At 43.3% G+C, this 17,845-nt stretch overlaps 1 protein-coding gene across 1 annotated transcript in view; it reads right to left on the bottom strand.

The window, feature by feature from the left end:
* Positions 1–15,426, bottom strand: part of cpne7 (copine VII) — a 32,937-nt gene extending 17,511 nt beyond the window's left edge. The window contains exons 1-5 of the mRNA XM_042062284.1: positions 15,313–15,426; positions 13,315–13,999; positions 6,846–7,028; positions 6,402–6,476; positions 3,161–3,235 (exon numbers count right to left, since the gene is read on the bottom strand). Of these exons, the coding sequence (XP_041918218.1) occupies positions 3,161–3,235; positions 6,402–6,476; positions 6,846–7,028; positions 13,315–13,491 (510 nt within the window). The 5' untranslated portion in view covers positions 13,492–13,999; positions 15,313–15,426. The remainder of the gene's footprint in view (positions 1–3,160; positions 3,236–6,401; positions 6,477–6,845; positions 7,029–13,314; positions 14,000–15,312) is intronic.
* Between the last annotated feature and the right edge of the window lie 2,419 nt (positions 15,427–17,845).

The following is a 17,845-nucleotide window of genomic DNA, read 5'->3' as shown; positions in this document are numbered from 1 at the left end:
ACCTCAACAGGTTCAGGACCGCCTGCTTGCCGACTGATTGGCCGGATCCACTCTGAAAACCACAGCGGAAGTGAGGAGGTCACAGCTTCGTTAGCAATAAGAGCCAGCCACAGGCCAGACGATGGTCAATGCCCCATTAGATGAGGCCCCCTCCTGCCTACAGTAGTTTTGTGTGTATTAGCCGCGTTGTGTCTAAGCTGCAGGACAGTGTTTTATGCAAGTTAAAAGAAACAAAACCATATTAATACCATTTTAACTGCCCCCGTGTATTAACCTCATAGCTGAAGTAATTTTGCAAAATAAATGTATAAGCTGCGGCTAATAGTTGGGAAATTACGGTACAGTGGGGGTGCTGACCCTTAAAATGATGTCACTGGGCCTGAATGGGATGATGTAAGAGGGGAAGCGTGGGGAGCCATGTTTGTGATGTGTGTGTGTGTGTGATGTGGGGGCTTTCCATAATGCATTGCCTATTTAAGTCATATCACTTGTCATAACGATATCCTCAAAGTCATTGGAACAGACAGATCCTTTCCAAAGATTGTGGTGCAGTGATTAATCTGCCAATCGGTTTCATCAAAGCTATCTTTTCTCTCTCTCCTCCTCTCCCTGATGTCTCTCTATCACTCACTTTTAGCTTCTCTGCCTCCTTTCCTCTCTCCCTCCTTCCCTACTAATTTTGACCGAAATGCTTTTGTTTTGTTGACAGAGGCCCAGCTCGCGTTTTCTCCCATGCTTTGTGAGCGTTGCTGGTAAGCAGATGGTCTCTTCCCCTTGATGCTCTGGGCCTGGCAATGGAGCTCAGTATTCCAGAGAAAATATCACTCACATAGTCTTGCTCCTCCTCTCACTGACATTAGCAGTGACATCAATGTAAATGACAAAGTTTTGGTAATAATACGGGAAAACAACAGAAAAGAAAACAGAGGATATCTTGTCTGATGAGAGAGCAGACCACATCCATACAGAGCACTACCAAGCTCTTGATGAAGTGTCCATTAGTCAAAGCCTTCCACAGATGAAGGCAATTTGTGGGCGGGGGGACTAGACTAGTGGATGATAATGATGCTCAAATATGAAAAAAATAATTACTCAGAGGGCAAAGATTGGATGTGTGAGGCAGGATTCATTTGTATTTTCTCTCAGAATTTGAATTTCCCATTACTGCCTGTCCAATCTTGTGAGTTTTGATATTCCATCATTTAGGCTGAGATTGGTTTGGCATGGTAGAGTGTTCAGATGTGTTGAGACACAATTCTGCATTTGTCATCAGAGATGCAGCATGCCCAGTCTCAACCGTCATAAAAGTAATGGAGGTTCACATTATGATGCATCCATCCATGCCAGCATGAAAGAGGCCACTTGTGCAACATAAAACTCGCCTGCAATAAGGTCTCAGAGCGAGTGAAAGAGAACAAGGGGAAAGAGAGCAGAGAGCAGACAAAGACCGATGGAAAGAAGGGTAGAATGAAACAGATAGAGAGTGAAAGAAGGGTAGAATGAAACAGATAGAGAGTGAAAGAAGGGTAGAATGAAACAGATAGAGAGTGAAAGAAGGGTAGAATGAAACAGATAGAGAGTGAAAGAAGGAGATATAACTGAATGTGGTTGCGAGAAAAAGAACAAATATTGTCCCAGGCTTGTGCATTATGAAATCACCGCCTGAAGTAGTGTGTGTGGGTGATCAGGGTGTTTGTGTTTGCGCTCCCAAATTCGGAGGCGCTCCGCTCCAAAACAAACATTTCAATCTCAGTCAAGCCACAGTGCTATATCCATGAGTCTCTCCCGTGTTCAGAGAAAAGGCACACTGGATTGATTTCTCCATCTACTCTGAGCTTTATGAGGTCTTAGGGATGACTTGAGAAGTCCAGTGTGTCTCTTGGATATTGACGCTCTTTGTCTGAGCTGCCCTTAAAATGCACAAACTCAGCAATGAGAGGAAGGAGAGAGAAAAACGGGGAGAAAACAGCAGTGTGTTTTTACCCAGTAATACCACAGAGGAAGTCACAGCCCCAGGCAAGAAAAAGAGTGCGAGAGAAGCTGATCATGAAAGGTTGATGGAGGGGGCTGCAGAATGTCTGTTACAGAAACAGAACAGTGGAAAGGGGGGATGTAGCAAAACAAGACACATGGAGTAACAACAAAGGAGGGAAAATCATATGGAGACAGACAGGGAGAAGGAGAGAGAGAGACAAACAGAGAGAGAAAGAGAGTGATGGAGAGACACAGACGAGAGGAAATTGCAGAGAGAATGTGTGGGTGGTGAAGTGCAGAGGCGTTTGTGTAGAGCGGGCAGGCGCCAGGGGATGAACAGACACCTGCGGAACTTCAGGGCCAGTGGTGTATTGTGGGAGGCCTTGTGTGGGAGGCGCTGTTTGCACACAGAGTGAAGTGCCAGCCAGCTACCTCACCATGCTCATCTCGTAAGACTCAGACTCATCTCTTAAGACATATATCAATACACATGCACAAACACACACACACACACACACACACACACACACACACATACACATACACATATACACACACACCTTAGCTTGCTGATGCAAAGGAACAATCACCTGTGTGTGAGCTTGTAAGGCAATCATTTGACGGCAAAGGAAACTATTGCAGGAATAACCATCAGAATAGCATAAACATATATAACCAAATCCAAAGAAATACTAGATGTAGAAAAGCTTTGCAGAGGATGCTCACACTACAGTACTGTACTGTATCAGGAAATATACTGTAGGACCAAGAGTGAAATAAAAAATAAAACATGACTCAATTCCAATCTGGCTTCTGTCATCAAGTGCTGCCAATCTAAACTAAGCCCATTTGCAGGACTGGGCAAAGTCCCCACTCTAAATCTCATCATCCACACTGAGTGACTCAAAGTCCATCCACTGTCCATTTATCAGATGCTGCTTGGCACGGAGCTCCTGGGATGGAACTCAGACACTTCTGCACTTCATTGTCGAGTAATAAATTATCAATGACCTGAAGAAAAAGGGAAATCAATTCCATCCTCATTGTAGCCCTGGCTCATTGGTATGTGGTGGTGGTGGTGGGTGGGGACGGGGTGGGGGTGGAACTGCACTAAGCAGGTGCTTATCTACAAATAACCTTGCCAATTGTGTAATGGCAGGGAAGAAAGAAAGTGTCTTGCTCTTACTTTATCATCCAGCTTCTTGGCGCAGAACGAGAGCTCCACGTAGCCGTTGTTGCCGGAGATTTCCTCGGCATGAACCTAGATGTGGAAACAAGGCTGAATGAGAAGTTTCATCAATGCTTTCATATGATTCATCTCTCTCATACTGCGGATGGAGCATCTGTGCATGCCCCAACGGTACCACTGCAGAATGCTGCTGTTAGGTATTATGAATATCAGATGCACAGAGTATGAATTCTTAATTTGGGATAAAAAGTTCTTAGCCTCAGTCTAGAAAATCATTACTGCTCTGTTGTTCCTGTCTTTGCATGTCTTTGGGCTCATTTGAGGACCGGCTGTATTACTTCTGAAAAAAATGTAAAGTGAACAGGTTCGGGGGTACATGAAAGCTTTGCTATGCTAATTCAGTTATTTGGATGATCAAAGAATCGATTCTCCCTTCTTCCAACAAAATACCTCAGACAAAAGTAAAATGTAGAACACAGACATGAGACATCTGAATACCCAGCAAAAGTCATCCTACTTTGAGGAAATGTGAAAAAAAGGTTAAACATTACAGTTATTATCGAGGTAAAACAAGAAGGGATGAAAGAAGGAAGATAAGAAAATGATGGAGAGATAGTAAGTCAATCCCTTTCCCATTTAGTAGGCTAACACATTAAGACCGGCCAAAAATAATGGCCCAATATAATGTGAGAAAGAAATACTATTGGTCCACCGATTTCAATTACAACTATAAAAATATCCGCTTCTGAATGGCTGCATGGACTCAACTGCTCTTTGATGTTCTCTCCCATTTTTGGGAGTGTGCCAGAATATTTGTACACAGTCCAACATCTGCTCCTATGTAGACTACTGCCTAACAGGCGTTACCATTAATAACAAACAACCTGCCATGTGCCTCCCATTTCTGATCAAGAAGGATTCATCACACAGCACCACAGGGAAAGAGTTTGGAGTGGCTAAGAGCATTTGGTGCATGTGGACTTCTCTTATTTTATTCTTCTTGAATATGAATTGTCCAAACTGGTGATACAGTGTTCCATGGTTTAACAGGATTATACTGAAGCACTCCTTTGTGGATCAGGCCATTCTAAAACTAAATATGGAGCTTGAGCCATGATCAAATGTACACTGAAGGGATTTAACTGATGTATTTAGTTATTGTAATTAGTGTATGGATAAAAATATATTTTTTTATTTTACGTCACTGTAATTGGATGTATTTTCTGTGATAATGAAACATTTCCAGACGTATCTGGCAAAAAAAAAAAAAATCATTATTATCATCATCATCACCACCACATCCACCATTACCATCATCATCATGGAGAATACAAATCTGAATTAGAAGAGCAGGGATGAGACAGTGGCCTGATACATACAGAGATGAGGAGGGAAAGGGAAAAGACAAAGACAGACTGAAACAGAAGAAATGTGACCCATCAGTGAGAGTGAGAAATTAGTATAAAATTCTGCAGAGGGAGCTGGACTCAGCCGTGTACTGTAGATACTGAAGTCTACTCATTCAGTCATATCACTGAGAGAATATAAAGCTATTAAGAGTTGAACTGAGGACAAGAAGTTGTCTGTGACGTAGGGAGGAGGCACACAAACGAGAACTCTGAGACTTTATGTGGCCGGTAAATGGAGCAACCAGAGGAAGGTGGATAAAACTTTACAGTCTAAAATATGCAGAAATATTAAACAAGCTGTTGTTTGTCATACATATACATATAAACCATCGGTTCCTTATGTGCTCATTCATCAACTCTACATAAAATCTACAGAGCAGAACCCATTCGGTGTCTAAAGTGCTGAAAAAAAGTTTGATTTAATTTGCAGTATGCCCAGCATACCGTATTAGCTCAAGATAGTAAGAAACATTGATTATACACTGAATTATATATGAAGCATATCTGCTGAGTTACCATAAAAATAAATACATTAAGAAATCACATAAAATTAGTCCTATTTGAAGGGTGCCAACAGTGACCTGGAATCTTACTAATGCTTTGGCATGAGTACGAGTTAGCACCTCACAATATAAATGGACCCGCCACAAAATAACACTCATGCTGCTTCTAGCTGCACCTGCTGTGCATGATATTCGTCAGCATCTTCCACAATTATCTTTAGCCTGAAATACCCAGCCGGCCAATGTCACGGTGGGCTCGTCAGCCCTGTGGAGGCAGAATTGAGACGCAGCATCCGTGCACCCTCACTTATCCGAGTGCCATTTTCCAAACAGCTTTTTCCAAATAGCGACAGGAGCCACTGTACCTGTATCTCCAATAATGGCATCTTGTCGGCACATGAGAACGATCAGATACATGTCTTCAGCTAGGAGTGTACTCATATGTAATGACAGGGAGACCATTATGCTCATTATGCGTCAGATAAGCTGCGGGGCACATTGAGGCTCAAGTTCAACCACGGTGATGAATCACCTCGGCTTCTTTAATCGGAGGCTTATTATCAGGCCCGAGAAGAAAAGGCACATTAGGGGGGGGGGGGGGGGGGGGGGGGAACGACTCGAGTTCGCTCTAATCCCTGAATTCATTAACCTGACTGCGTGGGCCCCTGGTTCAGTTCCAATTTGCTTTGATGGCTTCCAGCTAACCCTGGCGCGACATCCTCCAAAACCAGCCACCTCAACAAGAGGGGTCGATCCCCAATAACAAATCCGCGTTTGGCCCCCGCTCTGAGTCTGCAGCTGTGTGTTTCATGGGGAATATCTGATTCTGTCAGGCGCCATATTACCACATGTTTAATCAAGTGTGCTAAAGGCTACATATCTGCTTCCAGCTCTGTCATGGGGGACTTTGAATAAGGTGGGGTGGGGTGTGATGGAAAATACAGACAGAGAGGATGAGCGAGAGATAAAGAGATAAAGAGAGAGAGAGAGAGCACCTATATTACAGGAGAGATAAGGACTCCCCTGTGATTACTCAAAGGCATACAAAGGCCTTGTGAAAATCCATGTTGATTCAGTGTCACCTTTTCCATGCTGACATCTCCTCCCTGATATATTATGTTGATTCAACATCAACTTTTCATCGTTGGAAAGCTCCTTGCATATTGATGGTGACTCCTTGCCTTTTTCCATTATATTTTTAGTGACATTTTTAACAACCTCTGGAAAATCTCTCTCCATCTCTCTCTTTTTCACCAGTCATTGCATAGAGGCTCTCTACGACTCACTCCATCAAGGTCAAGACAAGTCAATGAAAACCAAACCTACAGTGATTGTGGATTTTCCAGCATATTTCCCATACTTCAGTAACAAAGGCTTCATCATCTTCTTCTGAGCCACGATCTGTAGGTCAGAACACACATCTTCTTTCAATCGAAATCTCAGCACATATGTCTTTCATTTGTGTTCCCTTCATGATCAAAGATGACAAATCACTCTCTTTTTTAGGTGAATTATAATTTGAATTTGAAATTGACTTTTTGAGAGTCTTGTTTCTGGCGTAGCACCACTATGGAATAGACCCTTCTGACCAATAGGACCCTAGGGGACCAAAAAAGCTTAAAAACAATGTTATGTCCCCTAAGCTTTTTAGGAGGAAACCCATCCATTACTCCCCAGTGCCCCACAGGATGTTTTTAAGTAAGGAAGAACACTGATGTTTACCTGGCTACAGAACAGTTGTTTCAAGTAAGACACCCAGGTAAGGCTTACCTGGCCTAGTGTGCACTCTACTCCTCCGAGGAAGTCATCATCACGGGTGCCGATGCTGTGGGTTCCGTGGATGTCATACACCTCAAAGCGCAGCTTCTGCACCTCCTCAAAGTAATAGTCCAGCGAGAACACCTTGGCAAAGACTGGGTGCAGGTTGCTCTTGATCACCTCTGTGCGGTCGAACTGAAACATAGACGTCAGATTCTGTGAATATCACCGTTCTTCTCAATTATTCCCTAATCAAAATACACTACTCACAAAAAGTTAGGGATATCTGGCTTTCAGGTGAAATTTAATGTTTCAGTGCAGAAAGTACTGAAACATTGAACTGTTGGACATTCAAAAGTTTAGAGAATGTCACATTATAAGTTCACCTGTAAAGGTTATAGTGGATTTTAGGTTCATCCTGAAATTTCACCCGAAAGCTGAATATCCCTGACTTTTTGTGAGTAGTGTATACCTATGAAATGTCTTTCCCAGCTTTTCAATGAAGGTATAACAAAAGGGGAAACAGCCTGCTGTATTCATTCATAGCCTTCTAAATCAGTTCACTCAATGGCAATCTCCATATGGTCTTGCCAGAGAGAACACCTAATCCATTATCATTCACACCACACTACGTTCACAGACTGCTCGCCTGCATGTGTTTGTCAGCCACATTTGTTGAATGATGAGGCCTTAATCTTGTGAACATTCCTCTCTCACAGCAGGGACAGCGGGGGGATAAAGGACGTCTTAGGGTGGGCTTCTGGAGAGCTTAGCATGTAGGGGTGAGCCAGTCACCGCCGGCGGTCCTCCTGTCTGGACCTATGTGCTGTCAGGCTTCCCTCATTGACCTGTCTTTGTGTATTATTGCCAACCAGGCAGCTAGCCTGGCACAAAGGAGGAAGAAAGAGAGATGGAAAGAAGGAGATATAAAAAGGAGAGAGAGAGAGAGAGAGAGAGAGAGAGAGAGAGAGAGAAAGAGAGAGAGTGCAACAAGGCCAGAGGGTAATCACACAATTTCGCTGCCAAATGTGATTGGGTCCCACTGGATTGTGTCACCAAATGTTCCTGATTAAATTCCAAATTTTGCCATGGAAAAAAACATTTTGTTGGTGAATTTTATGCAAATGACTTTGACTACTACATAACTAATAGGCTACATATTTCACATTATACACTTTAAAACATCTATCTAACTAATTTACATCACTCTGCAGAAAAACAGGAATGCCTTTTTCCACAACTTACTCAAGTATTGCATATAAACAACGCAATAACTATGTTTTGGAAAATTATTACAAGTCTATCAGATGGGCTGTCAGATGCTTTCAGAAAGGCCATTTGCTATCCTCTCTATGTCTACATTATAGTACTCAGTGGACTGCTCGGTCCATTCATCTCACTAACGGCATGACTGCTACACCATCAAATCCCCAACGACTCTCTTTAACTGGCATCAAGAAGAATGAGTCTCCTCCATCACACCTGTCAGTGGTCACAGCAGCCTCTCTGGACTACGCAGTGTGCCCCATACATGGCTCTCTCCAATAGAGGCTCGACTGTATTTGAGCGCAACAGTATTTCTCCCAGTTTCATAATTGGACAGTATAGTGTTCAGTATACACTGTGTGAGAGGATGCAAAACTGTGTGTGTGTCTGTGAATGTGTGTGTGTGTGTGTGTGTGTGTGTCTGTGAATGTGTGCGTGTATGTGTGTGTGTGTGTGTGTGTGTGTGTGTGTGTGTGTGTGTGTGTGTGTGTGTGTATGTTGTGCAATAGAATGCCCAATTTCTAACTGAACTCATGTCAGTAGCACAAGAGAAGGTTGCTCACTCTGAGTAGCTTGTGTGTTTGGAGCACGGACGCTGCACTGACACAGCCTGGAGGGTGCTCTGCCCTGTTATCAAACAGGACATGTTTGCACTGGATATGCTACAGTGGAAGTAGGCGGTGATTAAAAAAAATCACTTTGATTCTGCATTTTAATTAGAGAACTGGCATCATCGGAGACCAAATTCTCCCGCCCACATCTGTTATGTTTCTGAGGATAATTGCTTTTCTTGCACACATCCGCTTGAATACCCTTAAACTTTATTAGAGGACTTTTTTGTCACCAGTGAGAGGCTTCTTCAGACACCGGTAGCTTTTTTTCCCATTTCCACCACATGTATCAAAATAGCCGAAGATCCAGGCAAGGATGGAAACTGAGATCCTGAACTGAAAACCAGAGGAGGGGAAAAGTGGTGTGAAAGGTGTGTTGACATCAGAGAAAACATGAATGATCTCTCTCTCTCTCTCTCTCTCTCTCTCCCCCCCCCTCTCTCTGCCAACCACCAAACCCATTGTAACTCCACAGTCATGTCTGTGTGATGTCCAAGCTGGCATAAGCGGCTCTGTGAAGCCTGCAGCCCGCGGGTGGCAACAGCAGCAGGGAAGGGTGTGTGTGTGTGTGTGTGTGTGTGTGTGTGTGAGTGTGTGTGTGTGTGTGTGTGTGTGTGTGTGTGTGTGTGTGTGTGTGTGTGTGTGTGTGAGTGTATGTGTGTGTGTATGTGTGGCTGACGCGGGTTGGAACCTCAGGGGTCCATGTGAATCGGCTCACGTTCGCGGGCCCACTGGCAACTTCAAACACGGCAGCCTCATTTTTGTGTGTGTCTCTGGATAAGTCAGAGCTTACAGAGCTGAGTGGTGTCAGTTGAGAGGGTTTAATGAGGAGAGTCACGTCAGAAGACTAAAGCTATGCTGCTGACGAAAGTGACTACAAAGACAAAAGAGGGAAAGCGATCAGATACGGCAGAGACAGCTTAGAGACACAGCTCTCTCTTTCTCTCTCTTTTTAAACTTGATTCAGTCATTTACATCACAACAACAGTGCCAAGTGGAACAGTGAAACAAAGCATACGACTGTGAAGCTTGTGTTGTTCTTGCAATCCCAGTGGAAACACAGACATTCACATTCATACATAAACACACAACAGATTCACATACAATATACAGATACACACATGCACACACACACACACATACACACAAACTCACAAACCACCCCCACACAAACACACACCATATTCACTACACATATTTATCTCAGCATGTTCTCTTCAGTCAGCTTCAGGATATCACAGATATAAAACGCCCGTCTGCTTTAACACAGAGATTAACGGACACTTTCACTGTGTTTACAACTTGCACCATATACTGTAGATGCACACATGCATCCTCATGCAGCCATTGAAGAGCGCAAGCTCCAGGCCGTGGCATTTTGCGCTGATCGAGTTAGCTCGCCCGCGTGTCTCCATGTGAATAAATGGCACCAGTCAACAGCAGCTCACGCTCCCTTTCCATAGTGCCTCTTTCCCTGTGCTGTACACATACAAATGATTCCACTCCACTCCGTCACGCTCCTCATTCCCCCTCTCTCCTCAGCCCACAGCCTGGTTCATCAGACATGTATGTTGCTCAGCTACAATAACAGCCATCAAACGCCATTAAAATGATGTTCAATAACTTTGACTGAAGGCTCCTCTGCCCTCAGCTGGGAATTTGCCAAAGCCCCAAGCATAACTCCCTCTCAGCCTTAAATTAATTTCTCTCTGATTCTCTTTCTTCAGTGTTTTACAGTATAGGAAAAGACATCCACACATATCCACCAAGCCTCTGCATAATCAATTGAATGCAAAAACACCAGTGAATGCTTGTTAATAGCAGAATTCTGAGGACAAACTGTGCAATAGCACTGTGTACAGAGCTGCTGAGATACTCAAGTCTTATTTCAGTAATCCCTTGAGAGCTCTTGCACAGGGTTATGAGAGTGGCCATGCTGTATAGAGAGTGCAGAGCGGAGAGGAGGGGAAATGCGAGCGAGTGAGGGAGCGAGTGAGGGAGCGAGTGAGCGAAAGATGATCTTGGCACTCTCACGCTGTTTGATTCGGAACTCTCGGCACCACAAGGCAGCAATTCCTTTAACGATAATCACACACCCGGCCATTACACTTACACTAACCTCTGCCCGAACTCCGCTGCCTTAAATATGCACCTGTTACAGAGGCACATCACCCACTCCAGTTCCAACTGCGTGCTTTTGTAAATCATTATCTACACATCGTCTTTATCATCACTGGTGTTTTCATAGTTAACTGCATCGCCTACTCAACAGAGGGTGCATAGACTGCCATTTATCTCATCAGTGGACAGTGTTACATGCAAATCAGTGGATGGGACAGGAGGTTGCTCAGGCGCTCAGACACATACCTGACTCCAGTCATTTAGTCAGCTGATCACAGGCTTCACATGATTAATTGGTTGTAATCAGATGTGTTACTGCTCAGTGGATATGAAAGACCACAGGCTCACCAGCCTCATGTGACCCGCCCCACTACCTGACATTCAGTTATGCCATGAAATATCAAATCAGTCGTGGGAGGGGGGTGGCCCTACCAGTTGAACTGTTTTTTTTAATTATCTTCTGGAAAGCATATGCTAATTTGAAAAGAAAATGTGTTTATATAGACAGGTAAGGGTTGGAAATGAGCAAATACAGCTGTGGCAGTGATTGGAGGTTCTTTAGAATGGGGCCAGGTGGCTCCTGGAATCTGATTATCCTGCTCGGCTGACAAGCGTTGCTCCACTGAATTGCCACATTGTCTATTTTGTTTGCTTACAGGTTCATTTTCTCCATTTCGTCATGTTGGGAGTCTTATTATGATCAAGCGAATATAGAATGAAGTCATTACTCATCCCACAATGCACTAGGAGACTTTCCCGTTCACAATTCTCCCTCAGAGCCCTTGCTCATTTAAATTCATTAAAACATAGAAGTTCTAGGTTTGGAAAAAAGACCCCCACAAACTCCAGCTATTGGTCAGAGCTAATTCCCAAGCTACATTCCTCAGCAGACGTTGCTTTTTGAAACCTAACTGTTGGGAGCCCACTAATTGCCACGGCTCATTATCTCTCTCCCTCCAAACCATGCCGATTTACATACATGCTGCTCTACCTGAAACATGGCCCAATTAATTGAATATTGAGACACACATTGCAATTCATCTTGTTTGAGATGTAGATAGAGGTTAGAGGAACAAAGCCAGTCTGTGGGGCCCAGATATTCCAAGTGGGAGCACAGGAAGGTGACAGCCTATGGCATTCCCAGGGGAAACTACTGCGTGTTGTATAATCAGGTATAGTGACAAATTATGGAGCATGCCTACTGTTCAGACTTAGTTATAGTGTTATACGAAGGAAACTTACAGAGAGAAACCAATCTGTTTGTTATTCATGATACTGACGTAAGACTATTGCTAAGCCATTGTTAAGCCATTTCTCGTTAAGGAACTACTTAATATTCATTCGACAAGTGATGGGGGTTACTGGAGTGTCTGAGATGGGGGCAGGGGTGGTGGTGATGGCTCTGTTGTTCAATTAATTGCAGTTGTGATGTATTTCCAGGGAGACATCAGAGAGATATACTTATCCCCCACCCAGGGTGTCCATTTGGAAAGCATATAAAGGATGACCACTGCCTGACTCTCACAACTTCAGAATGTCCTCACTTGAAATGTCGAAGCTTAAAATGTCAATGGAGAAGTATATCTGCATAAACTTGAAGGACACCACTGATAGAGAAAGACTGAATGTGGTCATCCTCAATGCATTCTGAAGGGTCCTTTGATTTGCAAATGAGTATATTTAGAGATGTGTGCAAAATGGGCATTTCAGTGAGAGCTTTTTGAGTGAGAGGAAAGAATATGTATTCAGAGAGAGAGGAAAGGAGAGAGAGAGAAACAGAGAGTGGGATGAAGTGGCCAGAGAAAAAGAAAGACAGACAGTGAGAAAGAGAGGAAGAAAAACAAAGACATTGTAATTGCCACCGGGCTCCAACTCAAGCCAGGCGAGGTGAACCAAACCGGAGATTTAACCGGCTTTGTAAACCTGGCTGACAATAGGCAAACTGCTGTGCCACTTTGCTGACTGAGTTAGGTGCATCACTTGTGGGAAGTATGAATTTGCGGAGATAAGTGGGCATTCCTTCAAGCCCGAGCTGGCTGCCACTTGTCCACGGTTCCACCATGTTTTCTGTGCACTATGGAACAAGGCACAGCTGCTAAAATAATGGGAGTAGGATTAAGACTTCATCCTTCAGTCTGACGTGCCTCGCAGACGGGCTCGCACTCCAAATCTCAGTTCTGTCTGTTATCCACCGCAGCACACAGTGCAGACAGCACGCCTCGAGAACGTTGTGACTGCTCTGACATGGCACAACAAAATATGAGCAACCCACTTCCACCATGAGACTGCCGACTAAGCCAAGTGACAATGGCATAAACTGGCATCTACTTAGGGGAATGAGTGGGTCGCCACTCACCCACTCATGCACATTATGTTAATATCAATGTTACTCATGAATTACACAGTTCTGCATAATGTAGACACCTAATTTCTGCTGCCACAGGCCAAATGTTCAACATATTTGAACATATACCCTCACTCACCTCTGTCCACTGCCCCTGGTTCTGAACCATGATGATGACACAAGGATCAGATTTGTTGAGGGTGTCCCGGTCGAGCAGGGCTTTGCAGGAGACCCGCAGCTCTACTTTGGACACGACGGCGGAGGGGACGCCGGTGAGCGCAGCGCCAGGGGAGGTGGCATCCGGTGAGTCACTCATCCTGGATTAGGCAGGGTGGAGGAACGGTCCAGCGGGGGCTGAGAGGCTCAGTGTTGTGTAACGGAGAGCTCCACTCAGGGGCTACAAGGGATCTAGTAGGGAGCCGGTTCACTGATAGGCTAGAGGCTGAGGAAACTTCACTGACTTACATGCAGAAAGATCCACAGAGTTTAAAGGGGGCAAAAATCAATTGCTTAATGGAGGCAAGGGAGAATGTTGTTAATTTGAATCTTCCAAAGAGGTATTAGTCTTCATTGAAGTCATTCACCAGGATGGCAAACAGGTGTCATGTCTGTTGACGCTTAATTTAAAAGTCAATCATTTAAAGTAGAGAGTGGTCTTGGGTTCAGCAAATGCAAAGCAATGATGACAACAAGAATCTCAGATTAGCAGCAAACCTTCTGCCAGTTTTGGGAACTCAGATATCCGTTATTGGCAAGACAAAAGGAAAAGGCTCCATGAAGCCTAATAATGGGTATTCTCCTTGGACTGAATCCACAGATGGGACCTGAACATTCATTCATGTACAAAAACAAAACAGGCATCAGCTTGTTAAAGATGGTTATAAAGAACGTCTTATTTACATTTAATTCGTGTTTTCAACAAGCAAAAAGAAACCTTTTCACCCCAAAAAATAATCTGTTAAATAATCTGTATCTTTGACACGGATCGCCGTATATTTAGCATAATTAACATTTTCTTTACGTGAGCCATAGTTGACACGAGGGTATTAGGCATAGCCTACGTGCAAAACTGCTGAAATCAATCACATTTAAAAGCAGGCGTAAGGGCTAACCACCCTCTCGCTCAGTAAACATGTGAAGGCTACACATCTGCAGTACATAAAAAAATAAAACAACCTGTTTACTTGCGATACGCCTATACACATTTTCAAAATAGTAGTCAAAGCCACCCTAGACCTACAGGCGAATTGGAGAGGGCGTTATCGCTATTTCAGCACCCTACGGGTAGACAGCTCCCATCACTGCCTCAGTGCTAAAAGTCTTTATCTGAGCACTGCCCATGGGTTAATGTTATATGATTCCCCTCTGCCCACCATGGTATGTCAAATGAGAACTTAATCTAGTTTAAATCAGACAGAAACAGAAATGCCACTTTGTATTCTGAATGCAGCCTACAGCTCTTGCAATATGTAACCCACATTGATACTACAAGCCAGAGCCACATGCGTGAACCTGAACGTTGTGCCCAGCCAAAATGCATTGAGTATAACTGTCGATTAAACTCGATTAAAACTTATCGTTTGACGAAGGAAGAAAACTTTTGTAGTAGCCTAAAGGACGGCTGTATGATTGCATTTAGCGTTCCTGAACAGCGGTGGGTAATTTAAGTCATAGCCTAAGTCAACGAAATGGATGATGGCATGTGTAGCCTACAAACCTTCTTTGCATAGTTGGATATAACCTGAAAAAAAAAAAAAAAATCCTTCACTGCGAAACACTTTCTAGATTCATTTCAACATCATCAAGTTCCTGGTTATTTTAGTCGATAGACCTGCTGACTATATAGCCTTTCATGCACCCTAGTCAAAGTCCTGCATAAGTGGTTTACAGTGACATTGTATAAAAGCATCTACAATGTATGCCTCTCAACTGCACGCTATTTCATTCCAGAATTAAAACACATCAGTAGGACATACCGCATTGAGTAAGTGGAATTGTAATTCAAACATAATGACCGTTCGTTCGCTTCTGAATAATCAACAGATTTATTAACAATTACAGTAACGTTGAGCACCAACGCTCATTTTGAATAAAGGCTATTATGATCTCCATGTAGAAGTTTCCAAACAGTGCTTACCTGCTGCCGTCTCCACAACTTGCACTTGTTTAAGAGCTTTCCAACAGCCCTGTGATAATGCAGAAACTCAGTAGGGAAGAGGAGAAAAGGAGAAAGGGGTGTGTGACAAAACCGAAGCCTGGGAGTGAGATGCATCCACAGTGGTGGTAGGGTGGTGATGATGATGCCTCTGTCGTCATGCTTCGCTGGAGGGCAACGTTGAGATTGCGTTGACAATGCCATATTAGCTACGCCTTAGTCTGAATAAAGGACAAAATGTTCAAAATATATGGAAACGTTTTCGCTTAGGGCTTAAATATTTAGCAGCATAAAATTGCCAATAAAACCTTGTAATCGTGCTTATTCAGACACATAGGAATGCTAAAGGAGGGGTTACCTAAAGGTCATCCTGTGCTGAGATAGTGATGTACAACCCTATGGGTTTTAGTCTACATTGCTTGAATAGTGGAGATGAGTGACCAAAGCAAACGTCTCCACTATTCTCACTGTCTTCACAGTGGATTTCAATATGCAAAGGGAAATTCCGTCTGTGTCTGAAGGTGATTCAAGAACTATTTTGTGTGTGATGTGATGATATTACATGCTATCATTTCATTTCTACATTTTACATTCAGTTGATATACCAACTAACTCTGATGCCTTTTTTGGCAGGTGACCCTATTTTGATGTCACAAAACATTGGTGACCCCAATCATTCACAACATGTTGTGAGAGCCCGCATCTCATCTCTGCTGTTAACACCCAGTCGGGTACGTTGATTTTCAAGCATGCTTAAATCAATCCAACCTACATAACTAGATTGTAATGAAGGATCCCTAGTTTTATGAGGTTTTTGATATTTGATTCAATGTATATTCTTATGTAATGTACTGGTAAATTTTAAGGTACCCAATATCTCAGCCAACCCCATTTGAATTTCAGGCGACCCCACACGGGATCCCGACTCTAAGGTTGGGAAACAATGTATCAACTAAATTATGTTTTTACCCTGGCATATATAGTACAGCCATGCCAAACCTCGACTATCACAATCCAAACAATTGAGATAGATAGTTGATAAATCAAGAGTTTCTCATCTGATCAGTGAATGGTAGTCGTGCTTTTTCAACAGAAAAAAAGACCATAACTCAGTGCTTTCCATGATGGTAATTTTGACTGAGTAGTGCATGGTTCTGGTGGGTCACAGAGAAGTCAGCACTGCTCTGAGGAGCTGGTAAGATCTGAATGGAAGTTCTCCAAGAACGCAACCTGATTCAATGGAATTTGACATTGAAGTTCTGGTACGAAAGATTGTGGCAATGGTCAGGAAGCAGGGTAAGATATTTCATCCCAACTTTATACGAAGATGGATTTGGACAGGTTATCCTCGCATTATAGTTCAACAGGCTCCTGGTGTGAAATCCTTAATGTGCCAGTCAAGACAGCTGGGCATCCTCCTGCAAAGTGTTAGGGGAGAAGAGGGGAATTAGACAAAGGTTTTTTGTATCTGTGTGTGTGTGTGTGTGTGTGTGTGTGTCTGTGTGTGCCCAGAGTTTGACCCATGTAAAAACAAGGAACTTGGGAAATGCAAATAAGTAATTTCCACCACTCTACTCCAAGATATTTCTGCTCTTATCTCAACAGCATACAGATCCACAGAAACCTCACAAAGCACCAATTATTCCAGCACGCTCGTCAGAATTCAAGTGCACATCTCTTCCTCCAGCGAAGTGACACGTTTGGCCAGGAACCAAATAAAATTAACAATTGCCTCTGATTACAGCAGCATCACTGTTCGGAAAACTACATTCTGGCTGGTTTCAAGCACCTCGTTGGAAACACCCACACATGCGTGCTGAAAGCCAGGCATGTTTCTGCTTAGTCTTTTGCAGTCCACCCACTGAGCATCTCGGGGATCATACAATCTGACCAAGTTACATAACACAAATGCATCCTTCACTCTTTCCTGCATTTCCATGTGTGTGGATGGTCAGTGCATGACACACCACACAGTATATACAGTATATATATGCAGTATATGACCTGGAGCCATAGTCTCAGGAAAGTGTCTATCCATAGGTTGATCTCGTCCAGTTTCCCTGTAAAAAGAGGGTGGATGAAATGTGTGTAGAGCACATCAATAGACCCAGCTCAGAATAAGCATGTGCTTCCATTCATACCCATATACAAAACCTCTTTATAAAGCCACGTCATGCATTTTTGTATGTCCGTTACTGGCAAGACAAAGGTATGTTTTTGGTGTTAAGTAATTTTTAAAACTCAATTTCATTTTGTCACTTGTATATGCTCATATATCCTGTGGAAATATAACAGGAGCAGGAGGATGCCATCGGTCATATCCCCTGTAATACATCTATTGGCAAGTAAGCTAGTTTTTCTCATTGTAACTGTGTTTGGCCAGTGCAAACTTGTTCACTAGTAGCTTGTTAGTTTTAGACAAAAAAAAACACTGAACAGAGGAAAAAAGCATTTATTGTGGCCACTGGGCAGTGCTGCTGATTTCATGCAGGCTTTGCTAATTCAAGGGGTCCTC

This window comes from Alosa sapidissima, chromosome 14 (assembly GCF_018492685.1).
Source record: "Alosa sapidissima isolate fAloSap1 chromosome 14, fAloSap1.pri, whole genome shotgun sequence".
Lineage (NCBI taxonomy): Eukaryota > Metazoa > Chordata > Actinopteri > Clupeiformes > Clupeidae > Alosa > Alosa sapidissima.
Note: the sequence above shows the minus strand (reverse complement) of the source record. Positions and strands in the feature narration are given on the sequence as shown.